The sequence below is a fragment of the Elephas maximus genome, chromosome 9 (assembly GCF_024166365.1).
Source record: "Elephas maximus indicus isolate mEleMax1 chromosome 9, mEleMax1 primary haplotype, whole genome shotgun sequence".
Classification (NCBI taxonomy): domain Eukaryota; kingdom Metazoa; phylum Chordata; class Mammalia; order Proboscidea; family Elephantidae; genus Elephas; species Elephas maximus.
The window spans coordinates 31219531-31240423 of record NC_064827.1 but is presented as its reverse complement, the minus strand read 5'-3'; the positions used below and the strand labels follow the sequence as shown (position 1 = coordinate 31240423).

At 42.1% G+C, this 20893-nt stretch overlaps 1 protein-coding gene across 1 annotated transcript; it reads right to left on the bottom strand.

Moving 5' to 3' along the window:
• Positions 1-9021: 9021 nt before the first annotated feature.
• LOC126083393 (interferon omega-1-like) lies at positions 9022-9609 on the bottom strand. The gene has a single exon (XM_049897103.1). It carries the CDS (start codon positions 9607-9609, stop codon positions 9022-9024), a length of 588 nt encoding a protein of 195 aa, XP_049753060.1.
• Positions 9610-20893: the final 11284 nt, after the last annotated feature.

The following is a 20893-nucleotide window of genomic DNA, read 5'->3' as shown; positions in this document are numbered from 1 at the left end:
CAAAGGAGTGGGATCTACAGGCTTTAAGAGAAATACAGGGGTCTTCGGAAGCCTGTCTTCCTCTTCTTTGCGTCCGCTGACCCTGGGGCGTCCACTTCACCCACGACATATCTGTACCACATTTAGTGACATTCCAGGCACAGGAGGGCCCAGAGGCTCCAACAAGGACTGGTCTTGTCCCTGGACCCTGACCTCCTGGCACAGTGCTCTGCCATGCTCTACCTAACCCCGTTTCCTCAGTCCCCCAGGTCCCAGTCCTGTCAAGGTCAGAAGCACCTCCAGGGAGTAAAGGGCATTTTCCAAGGGCCTTGCAGCAGCACAGTGGGTCATCGATGAAGAACCAAGGCCAACAGATACTTCTCTGAGCTTGCAGAACCCTTGGGGTCACCCACTCCAAGCACCCCAATTTATAGAGAAGGAGACTGAGGCCTACTCTCCTGAAGTTCCACTCCACATTACAGGAGGAGAGTCATTCAAATTCTGAGTGTCCAGAGTAGGAGACTGCAGGACCCCAGGCCTTGTCCTCTCAGAGTTGCCTTGGGGATGGCCTATCCCAGGCAGATCCCTAGGAACCTTGGGCTGCCCCTGACCACCAGCCTGGCATCTTTCTCCCTCCCCATGGTATGGCCCATGGGCATGTTGCTAGGAGACTGGATGCACTGCCCATGACAGAGCTATCTTTCTTCCCCATGCCACTTCCCCTGTGTCCTCTCCTCCTCTGACCCCACTTCCATGGTCCTCAACTGTGTCTGTGTGTGTATATGTGCACACAAACACAACTGTGCACATGTGGGGATGTGGAGAGGGAAACAACCCCACATTGGAAGAGGTTGGGCAGGGGTCCCCCATATTTTAGGGGCTTTCATTCCCAAAACAAACCCAGCAGGATGGGGTTGAGTCCTGGCATTCTGGCAGGACATTTTCCTTATCCTCTGGACTCTGCCTGCCTCCTGTATCTTGAGCCAGTCCCTGCCTTTCTCTAGGCCTCAGTTTCTCAATTGTACAGTGAGGGACTTGAAGAGGAAGTGCATAAGCACAACACTCAGCCAGGCAGCAGGAATAGGCCCCCCAATACTAGATAGAGGTGGGTGTGGGCTGGGGCTTATGGCCACTGAGGCACCAAACCAAACAAAGCTTGTTGCCATCGAGTCAATTCAGACTCATAGAGACCCTATAGAACAGGGTAGAACGACCCCAGGAGCACCTGGTGGATTTGAAATGCTGAATTTTTGTTTAGCAGCCCTAACTCTTAACCACTTCGCCACCAGGCTTTCAGGCCTCCCTGATTTGGGCGGAGGAGGGTAGACACCATGCTGAGCAGCCACACCTTGTATCCATGGCTAGGCATGCACACAGGGCCACCAGGCCCACTAACAGAGCATAGGTGTGAGCACAGCCTAGCAGCATAAGGGTGCAGTGCCCACCAACAACTCTGTTCATGCGGATGGTCCCATGCAATCCCAGCCCCTGCCTCTGTCAGCACTGTGACCCCTCAAACTCCCTGGGGCCCTGGGCTTACCACCACCACATTCAAGAGGGGCTGCAGAGCGCTGAGTCAGGTGCATGTGGAGAGGCTGGGTAGTTGGGAGCCACTGAATATTCCTCCATCACCCTGGTCTGCTCTCTGGAGCAGCCAGTAGGGAAAGCCTGCCCCCACTGTCAGCCACTTCCTGCCCTGGCCTTTCCTCTCAGCCTCACTGAGCTACTCCATGGCCCAGGACCAAACACCATAGCACTCCTTGGGTGCCATGCTGTAATTGTCTCAGGCCACTGCAGCAGCTGGATCTCAGTGATCACTTCAAATTTCTCGGACCACACGGCTAAATGAACAGTTATCCTAAGGTTATTGGGTTGCCATGAGTCAGAATCGACTGAAGGGCAACTAACAACAAAAACAGTTCTTTAAGAAACAATTTATCTCTCTGAATATTTTTTGGAAACTCAGTGCGTACAATCTATTCTAAATATAATGTGATTTTGTTTCACATATTTTATAGCTGATACAGAAACGTAGTGCAGATTGGTTTCTTGGGTTTGGTAAGCAGAGAAAGTCATGAGAATAATCTTCTTCTTTATTGCCTGATTCTTCTCTGGGCCTTGTTTGATAAGGGAAAAGCATGCTCCCCTCATCCTTCTGACAACCTCCAAGGCACAGCGGCGGCTGTATTCCCCTCTTCTTTAGATAGTTTCAATTCCCAAATAGGGACAAGCCAGAAGATATTCTACTTTCATCTTCTTCTCTACCTGTTGCTGATTGTGATCGAGGCTGGAGAGAAATTTATCCACAATGATCTTACTCCAAGCTGCACTGAAGCCTTCTGTGTGGATCAGGTTGATGACCTTCTGGAGAATCTAATGGGAGAAACGAGGGGCTGGTTGGATATTGATGGTATCTCCCATTTTATAATGGAAATTGAAGTAGGTGCTGTCATTCTGGCATGACTGAGAAGGGGTCCTTTTCAGATATCTCAGAAGCATGAAGAGTCCCTGCTTTTCACAGCCATGATACCAGGAGGTTTTGGAGCAGAGCGTCGCCAGTGCCATCAGCAGAGACCTGGCCATTGAGAATCTCAGTGATTCAGCGGGACGACCGCGAGGGGGCGTGTGGCGACAGCGAAACAAAGAGCACACAGCTTCCCTCGCTGTCACCAATGGCCGGAAGAGGGCGCCCGAATTCGCCTTAACTGACCAACAGGGGACTTGGAGTGTAGGAGAAATGCCTCAGGTCTCAGCACCGGGATCAGAGACTAGTTAGCAGCGGGGCTGACGACCAGGGAGAGAGCACCCCAGCTCCTGAACCAACCAAAGGGCTGCCTTGTGAATAGTGAGTTCAAGCTTCTGTTTCACACCCTGACTGCTGAGGAGGGAGCTTTGCCGCGACTTTTCCCCAGACGCTTTTCTTGGAGAGCAAGCTCAGAGTCTCTCGTTTTCTGGGCTTTTCTTCCGTGTTTTATTCTTTACTTTCTCATATAATGCTTTAGCAAAAGTTGTCTTACAAAGGTATCTGTTTATTGAGCGGTTTGATGGCTCGAAACCACATCATGCTGTATTTTCTATAGATTTAAGATCGTTTCTGGGGAGGAAGAAACAAATACAGAGAAAAGGCAAATATCTACAATCAAGACACGAATATAGGAAATATTGGGACCTTGCAGTCAAATGACGGGGAGGCGGCCTGTGCCTGGCTGAAAATTGTTAGAACCCGAGGAGAAAGGGAAAATGCCATTATATAAGCAGAAGAACAATAGGACAAATTAAAAGTAACAATTAGTAGTAACAGTATCTAACCCTGCTGGTATCTGAATACTGATGGCATAGCTTCCAGCATCACAGCAACACACAAGCGCCCACAGTGCAACAAACTGACAGGTTTCAACTGAGCTTCCAGACTAAGACAGACTAGGAAGAAGGACCCAGCAGTCTACTTCTGAAAAGCATTAGCCAGTGAAAACCTTGTGAATAGCACCGAAACATTGTCTGATACAGTGCTGGAAGATGAGCCCCCCAGGTTGGAAGGCACTCAAAAGATGACTGGGGAAGAACTGCCTCCTCAAAGAAGAGTTGACCTTAATGATGTGGATGGAGTAAAATTTTCAGGACCTTCATTTGCTGATGTGGCATGACTGAAAATGAGAAGAAATAGCTGCAAACATCCATTAATAATTGGAACCTGGAATGTATGAAGTATGAATCTAGGAAAATTGGAAATCATCAAAATGGAATGGTACACATAAACATTGATATCCTGGGCATTAGTGAGCTGAAATGGACTGGTATTGGCAATTTTGAATCAGACAATCGTATAGTCTACTATGCTGGGAATGATAATTCAAAGAGGAATGGTGTTGCATTCATTGTCAGAAAGAACATTTCAAGATCTATCCTGAAGTACAACGCTGTCAGTGATAGCATAATATCCATACGCCTACAAGGAAGACAGTTAATACGACTATTATTCAAATTTACACACCAACCACTAGGGCCAAAGATGAAGAAAATAGAAGATTTTTATCAGCTGCTGCAGTCTGAAATTGATTGAACATGCAATCAAGATGAAATGATAATTATTGGTGATTCGAATGCGAAAGTTGGAAACAAAGAAGAAGGATCAGTAGTTGGAAAATATGGCCTTGGTGATAGAAACAATGCCGGAGTTTGAATGATAGAAATTTGCAAGACCAACGACTTCTTCATTGCAAATACCTTCTTTCACCAACATAAATGGCGACTATACACATGGACCTCACCAGATGGAACACACAGAAATCAGATTGACTACATCTGTGGAAAGAGATGATGGAAAAGCTCAATATCATCAGTGAGAACAAGGCCATGGGCCGACTATGGAACAGACCATCAATTGCTCCTACGCAAGTTCAAGTTGAAACTGAAGAAAATCAGAGCAAGTCCATGAGAGCCAAAATATGACCTTGAGTATATCCCACCTGAATTTAGAGACCATCTCAAGAACAGATTTGATGTATTGAACACTAGTGACTGAAGACCCGATGAGTTGTGGAATGACATCAAGGACGTTATACATGAAGAAAGCAAGAGGTCACTGAAAAGACAGAAAAGAAAGAAAAGAGCAAGATAGATGTCAGAGGAGACTCTGAAACTTGCTATTGAGCGTCGAGCAGCTAAAGCAATATGGAGAATTGATGAAGTAGAAGAACTGAACAGCAGATTTCAAAGGGTCTCTCGAGAAGACAAAGTAAAGTATTATACTGTCATGTGCAAAGAGCTGGAGATGGAAAACCAAAAGTGAAGAACTCGCTTGGCGTTTCTCAAGCTGAAAGAACTGAAGGAAAAATTCAAGCCTCGAGTTGCAATAGTGAAGGATTCCATTGGGGAAAATATTAAATGACGCAGGAAGCATCAAAAGAAGATGGAAAAAATACACTGAGTCGTTATACCAAAAACAATTAGTCGATATTCAACCATTTCAAGAGGTGGCATATGCTCAGGAACCGATGGTACTGAAGGAACAAGTCCAAGCTGCAGTGAAGGTATTGGCAAAAAACAAGGCTCCAGGAATTGATGGAATATCAACTGAGATGTTTCAACAAACAGATGCAGTGCTGGAGGTGCTCACTCACCTATGCCAAGAAATATGGAAGATAACTTCCTGGCCAACTGACTGGAAGAGATCCATATTTATGCCTATTCCCAAGAAATGTGATCCAACCGAATGTGGAAATTATAGAACAGTATCATTAATATCACATGCAAGCGAAATTTTGCTGAAGATCATTCAAAAATGGCTGCAGCAGTATATTCACAGGGAACTGCCAGAAATTCAGGCTGGTTTCAGAAGAGGACTTGGAACCCGGGATATCATTGCTGATGTCAGATGGATCCTGGTTGAAAGCAGAGAATACCAGAAGGATGTTTACCTGTGTTTCATTGATTATGCAAAGGCATTGGACTGTGTGGATCATAACAAACTATGGATAACGTTGTGAAGAATGGGAATTCCAGAACACTTAATTGTGCTCATGAGGAACCTGTACATAGATCAAGAGACAGTTGTTCTGACAGAATAAGGGGATACTGATTGGTTTAAAGTCAGGAAAGGTGTGCATCAGGGTTGTATTCTTTCACCATACCTATTTAATCTGTATGCTGATCAAATAATCCGCGAAGCTGGACTATATGAAGATGAACTCGGCATCAGGATTGGAGGAAGACTCATTAACAACCTGTGACATGCAGATGACACAACCTTGCTTGCTGAAAGTGAAGAGGACTTGAAACATTAACTAATGAAGATGAAAGGCCACAGCCTTCAGTATGGATTACACCTCAACATAAAACAAAAATCCTCACAACTGAACCAATAAGTAACACTACGATAAATGAAGAAAGGACTGATGTTGTTAAGAATTTTATTTTACTTGGATCCACGATCAATGCCCAGGGAAGCAGCAGTCAAGAAATCAAATGATATATTGCATTGGGCATATCTGCTGCAAAAGACCTTTTTAAAGTGTTAAAAAGCAAAGGTGTCACTTTGAGGACTAAGGTGCGCCTGACCCAAGCCACGGTATTTTTCAATCACTTCACATGCATGTGAAAGCTGGACAACACAAAAGGAAAACTGATGAAGAATTGATGCCTTTGAATTATGGTGTTGGTGAAGATCGAATATACCATGCCCTGCCAGAAGAATGAACAAATCTGTCTTGGAAGAAAGACAGCTAGAATGCTCTTTAGAAGTGAGGATGGCAAGAATTCATCTCACATACTTTGGACATGTTATCAGGAGGGACCAGTACCTGGAGAAGGACATCATGCTTGGTAAAGTAGAGGGTCCCTCAAAAAGATGGATTGACACAGTGGCTGCGACAATGGGCTCAAAAACAGAAACGACTGTGAGGATGATGCAGGACCTGGCAGTGTTTTATTCTGTTGTACATAGAGCACTATGTACTCTATGTACATAGTACTATGTACATTTTTTTTCTGGGTACATAGAGCACTATGATTTGGGACCAACTGGATGGCACCTAACAACAACATCTTCTTTTGAGGAACCCTGTTGATGCAGTGGTTAAGTGCTCAGCTGCTAACCAAAAGGTTGGAATTTCAAACCCACCAGGAGAAAGATGTGGCAGTCATTTTCCTTAAAGATTACAGCCTTGGAAACCCTACGGTTAGTTCTACTTTGTTCTGTAAGGTTGCCACGAGTTGGAATCGACTACACAACAATGAGGCTTTTTTGTTTGTTTTGATTTACCCCCTTTGGATCTCATTGATATTCACATTTCTACTTGCACTTTTATTGGCTCACTTAAAATTTTTAATGCAAACATTAAACAAACCCTCTTAAATAATTAAGTTCAAATGTTTAAGCATTTTATATGTCCTACCACTACTCTTGCATAAGGAAACCCTGGTGGCACAGTGGGTAAGTGCTACGGCTGCTAACCAAAGGGTCTGCAGTTCGAATCCACCAGGCGCTCCTTGGAAACTCTATGGGGCGGTTCTACTCTGTCACATAGGGTCGCTATGAGTCGGAATTGACTCGACGTCACTGGGTTTGGTTTTTTTGTTTGGTTGCTCTCACATAGGAGTCCTGGTGGCACAGTAGTTAAGATCTTGGCTGCTAACCAAAAGGTTGGCAGTTGGAATTGACCAGCTGCTCCTTGGAAACCCTGTGGGGCAGTTTTACTCTGTCCTATAGGGTCACTATGAGTCAAAATGGACTCAAGTGCGATGGTTTTTATTTTTTATATAACCTCAAAATGTATTTAAAAAGTTATATATTATGGTTGTTGTTGTTACAGTAGCACTCGCTAACCTCTTTTTTTGTTGTGATTTTAGGTGAAAGTTTACAGAGCAAATTAGTTTATCATTAAACAGTTAATGTATAAATTGTTTTGCAACATTGGCTACCAACCCGATGATGTGTCAACACTCTCTCCTTCTCTGCCCCTGATTCCCTGTTTCCATTCATTCCATTTTCCTGGCTCTTCCTGCTTTCTCATCTTTGCTTTTGGGCTGTTGTGTCCATTAGTTTCATATACATGATTGACCTAGGAAGCACATTCCTGACGTGTTATTGGTGACTCTGTACAACTGTCTAATCTTTGGCTGAAGGTTAAAACTCAGGAATGATTTCAGTACTGAGTTAAAAGGGTATTGGGGGCCATACTCTGTGGGTTTCTCTAGTCTCTGTCAGACCAGCAAGCCTGGTCTTTATGTGTGTGTGTGAGAGAGAGAGGGAATTTGAATTTTGTTCTAAGTTTTTCTCTCACCCTATCCAGGACCCACTACTGTGATCCCTGCCAGAGCCAGGTGGTGGTAAATGGGCACCATCTACTTGTTCTGGTGAAGTTTGTGGTAGTTGTGTCCATTAGTTCTTTGGACTAATCTTTCCCTTGTGTCTTTGGTCGTCTTTATTCTCCTTTGCTCTAGCCAGAATGGAATTTTTATGCATTTTTACTTTATTTATTTATTTTTATTTCTCTCTCTCTTCCTTTATCTTACACAAAAATTCTTAGATTATTCTAAAAACTAAAAACAAATTTTTGCTGAAAAAAGTGCTTCCATCCATAAATCTTTTCAAAACTAAATAAACCCGATGAAATTAACCTTATCAAAATATTTTTTACCAATTCACATGCTCTCATGATCAAATACGCAAAAACGAATCCCAAATTCATACCTTCATCAATGGCATTTTTGCACATGGTAGACCCATGTATCCAACTGCTGGTAAGACTCCTGTCAATAAAACTACATGTCTCCCAGGCACTTTAGAAAGGACATCTAATATTTCTTTTTCTTCCCAGCATCTTTCATAGCTAAAGTTGTTGTATAAGAAGATCATTTTTAAAAAATTCTTTTAGTAGTATTTAATATAGTTGAAATTAAGTAAACATCGGTATTGTCTTTATGTTTCTTTCCCTGTACTACTGAAAGTTCCAGCAATGAAAGAATTGTATTTGCTTCATTCACCTGGATTTGATGGCAGTTACACAATCTGCCACTTACTCAGTTGACACATATAATATGAATACAATGACAACGAATGAGTGAGTAAATACATTTTACCATCCATTCTTCAATTTGATTTACAAAATCGGGGCTTTGATTTTGTTCTTTAAGAATGAATTCAAGAAATTTTCTTTGATAAGAATTTGTTACATAAGACATAATACAAATTTAATTAAATAAATAATAAAATAGGTGGATATGTTTTCTAAATTTTAATACAAAGTAAATGTGAAATTTTTTAAATAAAAAAATGTAACTTTACAAATATCCTAACAAGCCAGAAAGAATCAATAAACATAAATAAATAAACAGACAGACGGATAGCCAGAGCAGTCATCTCCTAAAGACTGATGTCCCTGGAGCTGAATATTTTTCACATATACTTGCTTAATACTGCTGCCAAGGTAATTGTTGGATTTAATTCCATAAATTGTGACTAGAGCAGAAATAAGCACGTTCTGAAATGACCAAAGATATGCGTGCAAGTGCGATAGGGCATATCAGTCAATGTGAGTCAAGTCAAGATGAACTCATGTCACCATCCTTTCTTCTTAACCTTTCTTGCAAGGCTGTTGATGAAGAGAAGGATCTCCTGATTTCCACTCTGACAAATTCCCAGGCACAGTCACTGTATTCCTTCTCTTTCAGATAGAAACGGATTCCCTCAAAGTACTCCTTCACAGCCAGTGCAGGGCCCTCAATGGGCAGGACAGATTTTCCCTCTTCCATTGCCTGCATGAAGCAGGTCTCCAGGTCTTCCTGCTGTTCAGGGAGCCCATTGAGGAGCTGGTTCAGGAGGGTAGTGTTCCAAGCAGCAAAGGAGTCCATTGTACGGAAGAGGTCAAAGATCTGCTGGAGCATCTCGTGGAGGAAAGCGATGGCCTGGGCCTTCTGGAGCTGGCTGCCATCTACCATCTCCTGGGGGAACCTGAAGTCCTTTCTGTCATCCAGACAGAAGAAAGTGGGGCATCTCTGCATTTGGTCCAGAAGGTCAACGGTCTTCTCACTAGCCACGGTGTGGTTTTGAGGCAGATCACAACCCAGAGATGGAGCAGGGCCACAACTGAACACCACCAGGGCTGTCAGTAAAGAGAGCAGGAGGGCCATTGGGAGAATAGAGGATGCTGCTGGCCTGACTGAGCTGGGTGTTTGGTTGAACCTTGGAGCCTAGGTTCCCTGAAGACATTCTTTCTATCATGGCTTTTATATAGGGAACATAATAGTTTTCATTTTCTAAACCATCCTCAATATTAAACTTTTACTTCTATTTTTTGGTTTTCATTTACATACTCTCCATATGGCCTGAGAAGATGTCATCAATCTGAAGTCTTAATTTTTGCAATAGAACTTCAATTTTCTCAGTAAATTTCAGATGTTCCAATGTAAATGGATACTTACAAGAAACATCTTTGTCATATAGTCAAAAACTTAGGTGGCTATATAAATACTCTTATAGACATTATATGTATCTATCTATATCTATGTATATTTATATCACCTATATCGTTCCTTGTGCTGGGAACAAAGCCCTAATCCTAGGCTTTCTTTTTGCCCTCTTACTTTACTTAGGAAGTCAAAGTCAGACTCTCTAGATTTTGTTCTGTTTTATTCACATCTCCAATTGTTCTCTACCTTCTACAATACAATCATGTAGGTTCATGTGGTATTGCTTCACCAGGGCCACAAGGTTAGCATTGTAGCAGACATTGTCCTCTCTTTCCACTGTTTCTTACTGGATGTCTATAGTCCTCCTCAGGCTGTGCCAGTACCCCTAGCAGGAATCCTAGTTCCTTTCAGGTGCTTATGGGTGTAGAGATTCTAATTACAAGGTAAATTTATTGGCAGCCTTTCCCCAGCACTACCTCACTCACAAGGTAATAATCACAGAGTAATGCCCTCTCATCTAGAGCGACAATGTCCTTAAATGGAACCTTCCTCGATTCACTCTCTGAGGGCCACTGACCACATTCAGATGGCTTTAGAGCTCTTTTACTGAGGAAGAGTTTTTTGGTTGTCAAAATCATTAATCATCCAGAATGCTCACCTGTGCTCCTAGAGTGTTGGTGTGAAGGACACTAGTTCTCAGTGGTGACCTCTGCCTCTCCTGACCTATTGTCTTAGTTATCTAGTGCTGCTGTAACAGAAATACCACAAATGTATGCCTTTAACAAAGAGAAATCTTTTCTCTCACAGTCTAGTAGGCTACAATTCCAAATGCAGGCCATGAACTACAGGGGAAGTCTTTTTCTCTTTGTGGGCTCTGCAGGAAGGTCTTTGTCCTCATTCTTTTTTTTTTTTTTTTTTAATCAATTTTTATTAAGCTTCAAGTGAACATTTACCATTCCAATCAGTCTGTCACATGTAGGTTTACATACATCTTACTCCCTTCTCCCACTTGCTCTCCCCCTATTGAGTCAGCCCTTTCAGTCTCTCGTTTCGTGCCAATTTTGCCATCTTCCCTCTCTTTCTATCTTCCCATCCCCCCTCCAGTCAAGAGTTGCCAACACACTCTCCAGTGTCCACCTGATTTAATTAGCTCACTCTTCATCAGCATCTCTCTCCCCCCCACTGACCAGTCCTTTTCATGTCTGATGATTTGTGTTCGGGGATGGTTCTTGTCCTGTGCCATCAGAAGTTCTGGGGAGCATTGTCTCTGGGATTCCTCTAGTCGCAGTCATACCATTAGGTATGGTCTTTTCATGAGAATTTGGGGTCTGTATCCCATCGGTCTCCTGCTCCCTCAGGAGTTGTCTGTTGTGCTCCCTGACAGGGCAGACATCGATTGTGGCCGGGCACCAACTAGTTCTTCTGGTCTCAGGATATTGTAGGTCTCTGGTTCATGTGCCCTTTCTGTCTCTTGGGTTCTTAGTTGTCGTGTGACCTTGGTGTTCTTCCTTTGCCTTTGCTCCAGGTGGGTTGAGACCAATTGATGTATCTTAGATGGCCGCTTGTTGGCATTTAGGACCCCAGGCGCCACAATTCAAAGTGGGATGCAGAATGTTTTCATATTAGAATTATTTTGTCCATTGACTTAGAAGTCCCCTCAAACCAAGTTCCCCAGACCCCAGCCCCTTTTCCGCTGACCTTTGAAGCTTTCATTTTATCCCGGAAACCTCTTTGCTTTTAGTCCAGTCAAATTAGGCTGACCTTCCTTGTATTGAGTGTTGTCTTTCCCTTCACCCAAAGCAGTTCTTATCTACAGATTGATGTTTGTCCTCATTCTTACCTTGGTTGAGAAGCCTCTCAGGTGGGTCCAAAGGACACGCTCTGCTCCCATTGCTGCTTTCTTGGTGGTATGAAATCCCCCGTGTGTCTGCTCGCTTCTCTCTTATGTATCTCAGAAGAGATTGGCTTAAGGCACAATCAAATCTTGTTATAACTGCTGCCTATCCCTCCTCATTAACATCGTAGAGATAGGATTTACAACACAGGAAAATCACATCAGATGACAAAATGGTGGATGATCACACAATACTGGGAATCTCGGCCTAGCCAAATTAAGACGCACATTTTGGGGGAATAAAATTCAACCCATGACACCTATGTATCTAGCTACCAAATATGTCTACAGCCTTCACATGCTAATAGCAAAAGTTTTTCTTGTCTATGTAGGTAGAGGAATAACCCAATTGTAATTCTTTTAGTAGCCAAATAATTTTTATTTTGCCAAATATGGCTTTTATTAATCAGCTCTCTTACTTAAACTATTGAACAGTTGTTGAGCTTGAAGTTTCTGAGCTAGACACAGTCTTTCTCTTATATTAATGATTATTCATTTAAAATTTTTGTTAACTTTTTTCAAGTTGTGCATTGCTGGGCAAGGTTTGTCTTGTTACCTCTGCACTACTCTTTTTCATATTGAGGTTAATAAAATAAAAGGAAGCAGAAGAAAGGCAAAGGGGCTGTATCATTTTTCTCTATGATTTTCAGGATGCCAGATTTTGTGTTTCTTATTTCGACTTTCCTAGACAGTAAAATTTGACAGTTGTTTGTGGGCAAAAAGAAAACAAATATTAAGTCTGACTGTCACAAAAGTGAAAGAAGGGAAGTGAACTTTTAGCTGACAAAATGACAAAGTGAAAGCTAACAAAATTGGGGACTAAGGGCTATGGTAGATGGGAAGAAGGAAGGCAATATCGAAGTAAGCAAAGACACATAATGGTTGCTTCTGCCAATGACTTAAATGGGTCAATGGGCAGCCTTCAGCTTTGCAAGACCAACTCTCTGGTTTATCTTTTTGTTTTTTATTGTGCTTTAAGTGAAATTTACAAATCAAGCTGGACTCTCACACAACAATTTGTAAACACCTTGCTATGCGTTCCTAATTGCTCTCCCCCTTATGAGACAGCACACTCCTTCCCTCCACTCTCTTTTCATGTCCATTTGGCCAGCTTCTGACCCTCTCTATCCTCTTATCTCCCCTTCAGACAGGAGATGCCAACATAGTCTCATGTGTCTCCTTGATCCAAAAAGCTCATTCTTCACCAGCATCTTTGCCCTTCAGTCCAATTCCTGTCTGAAGACTTGGCTTTGGGAATAGTTCCTGTCTTGGGCTAACAGAAAGTCTGGGGAGCATGGCCTCCAAGGTCATTCTAGTCTCAGTCATACCATCAAGTCTCGCCTTTTTACAAGATTTTGGGGTCTGCATCCCACTGCTCTTTTGCTCCCTCAGGGGTTCTCTGTTGTGTTTCCTGTCAGGACAGTCATCGGTTATGGCCAGGCACCATCAAATACTTCTGGTCTCAGGCTAATGCAGTCTCTGGTTTATGTGGCCCTTTCTGCCTCTTGGGCTCATAATTATCTTGTGTCTTTGGTGTTTTTCATTCTCCTTTGTTCCAGGTGAGCTGAGACCAATTGGTGCATCTTAGATGGCCACTTACTAGCGTTTGAGACCCCAGATGCCACTCTCCAAAGTGGGATGCAGAATGTTTTCTTAATAGATTTTATTATGCCACTTGACTTAGATGTCCCCTGAATCCGTGGTCCCTAAGCCCCCACCCCTGGTACACTGGCCTTCAAAGTGTTCAGTTTATTCAGAAAATTTCGTTGCTTTCCTAGAGTTCTTATAATAGTGGTCTTATACAATATTTGTCCTTTTGCAACTGACTAATTTGACTCAGCATAATGCCTTCCAGATTTCTCACGTTATGAAATGTTTAACGGATTCATCATTGTTCTTTATCAATGTGTAATATTCCATTGTGTGAATATACCATGATTTATTTATCCATTCATCCTTTGATAGGCACCTTGGTTGCTTCCATCTTTTTGCTATTTGAAACAGTGCTGCAACGAACATGGGTGTGCATATATCTGTTCATGTAAAGGCTCTTATCTCTAGGATATATTCCAAGGAGTGGGATTGCTGGATCCTATTGTAGTTCTATTTCTAGCTTATTTAGGAAGCACCAAATCAATTTCCAAAGTGGTTGTACCATTTCATATTTCCACCAGTAGTGTATAAATGTTCCAGTATCTCCACAATGTCTCCAACATATATTATTTATGTTTTTTGGATTAATGCCAGCCTTGTTGGTGTGAGATGGAATCTCATTGTAGATTTGATTTCCATTTCTCCAGTGGCTAATGATGGTGAGCATTTCCTCATGTATCTGCTAGCTACCTGAATGTCTTCTTTAGGGAACTGTCTGCTCATATCCTTTGCCCATTTTTTAACTGGGTTATTTGTCTTTTTGTAGTTGAGTTTTTGCAGTATCATGTAGATTTTAGGGATCAGGCACTGACCGGAAATGTCATAGCTTTAAACTTTTTCCCAGTCTGTAGGTAATCTTTTTATTCTTTTGGTAAAGTCTTTGGATGAGCACCGGAGTTTGATTTTTAGGAGCTCCAAGCTATCTGGTTTCTCTTCTGCATTGTTAGTAATGTTTTGTATGGTGTTTATGCCATGTATTCATGCTTCTAGCATTTTCCCTATTTTTTCTTCCATGATCTTTATCATTTTAGATTTTATATTTCGGTCTCTGATCCACTTTGAGTTAGTTTTTGTGCATGGTGTGAGTTATGGGTCCTCCTTCATTTTTTTGCAGATGGATATCCAGTTATGCCAGCACCATTTGTTAAAAAGACTGTCTTTTCCCCGTTTAAGTAACTTTGGGCCTTTTTCAAATATCAGCTCCTCATATGTGGATGGATTTATGTCTGGGTTCTCAATTCTGTTCCATTAGTCTATGTATCTGTTGTCGTACCAGTACCAGGCTGTTTTGACTTTGTGGTGGTATAATAGGCTCTAAAATCAGGTAGAGTGAGGCCTCCCACTTTGTTCTTTTTCAGTAATGCTTTACTTATCCAGGGCCTGTTTCTCTTCCATATGATGTTGGCGATTTGTTTCTCCATCTCATTAAAGAATGTCGTTGGAATTTGGATCGGAATTGCTTTTTATCTATAGATTGCTTTTGGTAGAATAGAATTTTTACAATGTTAAATCTTCCTGTCCATGATCAAGGTATGTTTTTCCACTTATGTAGTCTCTTTTGGTTTCTTGCAGTAGTGTCTTGCAGTTTTCTATGTATAGGTCTTTTACATCTCTGGCGAGATTTATCCCTAAGTATTTTTTTTTATTATTTTACCTTCCTGGGGGCTACCGTAAATGGAAGTGATTTGGTGATTTCCTCTTCGATGTTCTTTTTTGTTTGTGTAGAAAAATCCAACTGAATTTTGTATGTTTATCTTGTATCGTGATAGTCTGCTGAATGCTTGTATTCGTTTCAGTAGTTTTCTGGAGGATTCTTTAGGGTTTTCTGTGTATAAGATCATGTCATCTGCAAATAGAGATACTTTTACTTCTTCCTTACCAATCCGGATGCCCTTATTTCTTTATCTAGCCTAATTGCTCTGGCTAGGACCTCCATTACAATGTTGAATAAGAGAGGTAATAAAGGGCATTCTTGTCTGGTTCCTGATCTCAAGGGGAATGCTTTCAGAATCTCTCCATTTAGGATGATGTGGGCTGTTGGCTTTGTAGAAATGCCCTTTATGATGTTGAGGAATTTTCCTTCTATTCCTATTTTGTTGAGAGTTTTTGGCATGAATGGGTGTTGAACTTTGTCAAATGCCTTTTCTGCATCAATTGATAAAATCATGTGATTCTTGTCTTTTGTTTTACTTATATGATGGATTACATTCACTGTTTTTCTTATGTTCAACCATCCCTGCATACCTGGAATGAATCCCACTTGGACATGGTGAATTATGTTTTTGATATGTTGTTGAATTCTATTGGCTAGAATTTTGTTGAGGATTCTTGCATCTAAGTTCATGAGGGATGTAGGTCTGTAATTTTCTTTTTTTGTGGTGTCTTTACCTGGTTTTGTTATCAGGGATATGCTGGCTTCATAGAAAGAGTTTGGGAGTATTCCATCCTTTTCTATGCTCTGAAATACATTCAGTAGTGGTATTAATTCTACCATGATAGTTTGGTAGAACTCTGCAGTGAAGCCATCAGGGCCAGGCCCTTTTTTTGTTGGGAGTTTTTTGATTACCTTTTCAATCTCTTCTTTTGTTATGGTCTATTTAGTTGTTCTACCTCCCTTTGTGTTAGTTTAGGTAGAGAGTGTGTTTCTAGGAAATCATCCATTTCTTCTAGGTTTTCAAATTTGTTAGAGCACAATGTTTCGTGGTAATGGGATAGGCTTCTTTTAATTTCAGTCATGTCCGTTGTAGGATCACCCTTCTCTTTTCTTATTCTGGTTATTTGCTTCCTCTCTTGTTTTTCTTTTGTCAGTTTGGCCAATGGTTTATCTATTTTGTTAATTGTTTTCAAAGAACTAGCTTTTGGTCTTGTTAACTCTTTCAGTTGTTTTTCTGTTTTCTGTTTCATCTAGTTCTACTCTAATTTTTATTATTTCCTTTCTTCTAGTGCCTGAAGGTTTCTTTTCTTGCTCTCTTTCTATTTGTTCAAGTTGCAGGGATAATTCTTTGTTTTGGGCCCTTTCTTCTTTTTCAGTGTGTGCATTTATTCATACAAATTGGCCTCTGAGCATTGCTTTCACTGTGTCCCAATGGTTCTGATAAGAAGTGTTCTCATTCTCGTTGGATTCTATGAATTTCTTCATTCCATCTTTAATGTCTTCTATAACCCAGTCTTTTTTGAGCAGGGTATTGTTCAGTTTCCAAGTGTTTGATTTCTTTTCCCTGCCTTTTCTGTTATTGATTTCTACATTTATAGCCTTACGGTCAGAGAAGATTCTTTGTAATATTTCAGTGTTTTGGATTCTGCTAAGGCTTGCTTTAGGACCTAATATGTGGTCTCTTCTAGAGAATGTTCCATGTGCGTTGGAAAAGAAAGTATACTTGGTTGCCATTGGGTTCAGTATATGTCTGTGAGGTCGAGTTGGTTGACTGTGACATTTAGATATTCCATGTTTTTATTGAGCTTCTTTCTGGATGTGCTGCCCTTCACCCAAAGTGATGTGTTGTCAGAAGGGATCAGTCCCTGGAGAGAAGGATATCATGCTTGGCAGAGTACAGGGTCAGCGAAAAAGAGGAAGACCCTCAACGAGGTGGATTGACACAGTGGCTTCAAGAATGAGCTCAAGCAAAACAACGATTGTAAGAATGGCACAGGACCGGGCGGTGTTTTGTTCTGTTGTGCATAGTGTAGCTTTGAGTCGGAACCGACTGAATGGCACCTAACACCCACAACAGTATCTTAGTTTCTCCCTTTGTTTTGTTTTGATATGCCCATAAGGCTTGCTTGAGTGAGCTAGCTTGATTATTTTTACCTTTGGAGCTCTGGCGTCCTGTCTCCAGATGGCTAGAAGTGCTATTAGGTATATTAGCTTATGAGTCCATTCACTGTTCTTGTGTAGATTCAGCTCGGCTGTCCAGGTAGCTGGTCATCAAGTGTGTGGTACAGGCTCTGTCCTACAGTCTTAGATGGGCAGGGTGTTTGGTGTAGGTACTGGTATCTGGTTGCAGCAGGGGTTCACACTCTGAATAAGGCAAAAGGCTGAGAACCATCCCCTGAGTTTCTCTGAGGAAAGCACCTTCTTGCTTCCTAGAGCGTACATGTGGGTGGGTTCTCCAGATGGACCATGGACACCCAATGCTTTTGGTTGTAAGGATAGGGAGGTACCAGTTATCCTTGGATCCCTGTCACGGGTGGCTGGGTGACCTGAGTGGAGCCACCAGTCCTTATGCCTCTGATGTGGGTAGGTGAGGACCCTGTTTAATAGGCAAAGCAGTGTCAAATATCAAACACCTGCCTCTCCAACGCACAGCTTAAACAGTTGCCGTCTGCCAGCAAGCGCCTATTCTCCTGAAATAGGCGCGGCAGTCCATGCAGGGGGGAAAGGTAATCAATGTGCATGGACCATTTATGCCTGGATAGGAGCTGCTTCTCTCCTGAGCTCCCGAGGTTAGTGGAGCTGGCTAATTATCTTTTCCCCCTGTTCTCCAAGTCCTGGAGTATGCCTCAGGGCACTCAAAAGGCCTATCTAAGGCCCAGGGAAATCAACAGCCACTGAAGCCAGCTTGGGGATTGAGGGGCCCGGTAAAATATATGAAAGTATTTCGCTTTTTCTCAGAGCGCCATTTTTCTCTGGGTCAGGAGGTGTGAGTAGACTGTGTGGTTGGCTGCTTCTCCCTGAGGAAACTGTGGTCAAAGGCTACTACCAGCCCACCACAGCCACTCCTGGGAATGGTGCATGAAGGATCCTAGCGATTCAGATCCGGTAACGCCTCTCTGCTGTGAACCAACTCTCCCTAGTCCCTGCCACTAACTCTGCTTTGTAACTTTGCTTTTGATGCGCAGGACTCCTGGGTTGTCGTAAATATAATTGTTTCCCTTGATTTTTTTTGGTCTTTGTTCTACGAGCGATCACAGGAAGCATCTGGCTATTCCGCCATCTTGGCCCTGCTTCCTCTCTCCAATTTATCTTTCATTTAACCCTCCTGTCTTCAGCTCTAGGGGGAGAAATGTGTCAGATAATGCCTGAGTGCCCTTCTCTGAGCATGCCACCTAGGTTAATAAATTCACTCAGGCAATGAGTAAAACGGTTTCAGAAACTAGAATTAAAAGAAAGGGAATTGAATGATTCAAAGAGATTCTGTTCTTATCCTGGATATTAATAAAAATTATATTTAAAAATGATAACACCAAATTTTATTGCAGGCTATGTATAGACCAACCTTTGTCTAAGATATTTACAAATATGAACACAATCCTCTCGACAGCCCTAACTCATTTATTAAATTGTCTGGAGAAATGAACTAGCAGAATGTAACAAAGTTCTCAGGTAAAAGCTATAGGGAGAGTTGAAATAATGATTTATCTGGAAGGGCCCATTAAAGGGAGTGAAGGATAGAAATGGACATGAGTTTATGCATGGAAGATAGACCCTAGCATTAAATCAGTAGTGCAAGGAAGGTGAGATGACAAAGGTTTCTGGGTTCCAATTCAAATGCCAAAATTTTGCTATCTCTTATTTTATAATGGACAGAAGGTATTGTGTAATGGATTAAACTATGCAGACTCCTATAAATCTATTTACTTCTAACTCAAGTTTTCTTCTGAATAAACAAAAATCAAATAACAATTTCCACTCTAAAGATTAGCCTGGAATATGGGCTCTAACTTTTCTCCCTCAGGGCCTCCCTGATTCCATGGGTGACCATCTCCAAGGCCAATCTGTTCTCATTACCAAGGACAACTCAGATTCTCATCCAAATTGGACTTCCTGTTCTCTACTGATGTTTTTCACTTGTTTTGGGCCCTAATTCTCAGGAAAGGTTCCAAACAGTAACCTTAAATGTGCGCACTCAGTGCACTATGCACTTACTGGAAAGAAAAGAGAGAGAATTGACCCACCAATGTCCACTTTTCCATTAATTAAATTAAATCAGTCTTTACTGCCATTAAAAATTGTGATATTCTACTATGTACATTATTAACATCTGCTCTGCTGAGAAAACTGTGCCTTACTTGTTGCTAAGTACTCAAATGCCATCCTGTGACCCTTTTGTTCAAGAGTTATTTCATTTCGTTTTTAGAAGGAGGTTGCAATATGACCTGGATTTAATAGCTTCCTTGGATTGCATTGGCTCCAAGAATCAATTTCCCTGGGCTGTGATGACTTGCTGCATTCTAGGAAGGAAAGGAAAGTGTGCTGCTGGCACTGGAGTAACTCTCTTCCCTTCCCATGCTCTATGGGCTGCTGTGATACCAGTTGCGTGGGTGCTGGGGGCACTGATGATGTCCATGTCTCCATGGGAGAACTTCATGCTCTTATGCATGTCCTCCTGTGAATCCAAATGATTGGAAGACACAATTGACTCACTGCAGCCTATTCTAGTCTTCCACCTCTTGAGGACCTGCCATGTTCCAGTTAACACTTTAAACATCTCAGTTCTGCTTCCAAGTTCTCAAACTGCTACTGACTCTTTCAACGTGTTTCAAATTTCATGATGTACACTTCGGCTTTTGAGCAAATGAGAGCCCTGTGCCAGCTCGTCTTCTGCTTGTAGAATTGGAAAGTGGATGGACCTAGGTGAGGCATGGGTGAGCTCCTGGATTCTTCACCAGCTCATTGGATGTAGATGTGTGGGCAGTGAAGGTGATACAGCTCCATCTAGTTACTAAGTTTCTGTGCCCAGCTGGTCATCCATGGGGTCTTGTCTGCTTCAGCACAGGGCTTGGCAGGTAGGGAGAGTCGAGGAATGGCGAAGTTCACACTTTTGATCTCTGTGTCCCCAACTCAGCTGCCTCCAACTAGCACTGCAATGTGACCCCTAAAGCCATTCTAGGGAACTGCAGCATTGACCATGGCCTCTTTATCCCCTTCTCTGGTTGAGCACCTTGGTAGTTAACATTAAGCAAAACTGAGGGATCTGTGTAGGGTTGGTGTGTGATGAGCCCCTTGCTGCTGAAAGGATCCCCAACCCACACTTGTTCTCCAATACTTTCAAATATATAACAGATTCATAACTTATGGATAAGACCAGAATATGGCTATAGAGATTTGTGAGGCATAGAGACAGTACAGCACCAAATCATACTTTTGCTCCCCAAACTTAAAATAAGAACAATTAAAAAGTAAAATTACTTTGAAACAAACAAAACAAAACATAAGCAGCATCCAAGTGATGGAAGAAGTCATAATATTCGAAAGCTGTTAAGCAATCACAGAGAGAAAGAGCCAGGTGAATCCAAAACTGTAGCTGTCTTTGCCCTACTCTTACAGTTGTTCTCCCCACAGGGTGGAGGAGGAAAGAAAGGCAAGGAACAAAAATAGCTTAAAACATAACTTTGAGTCTCCCAACCACCACCACCACCACTCTGGTTATGGAGAGAAGCAATCTAAAGATTGTGTAACCCGAGGCAAAGTTTTCAGAGACTCCTCCTAAATTGAAGGCTCTCTTTTGCTTCCTGAGC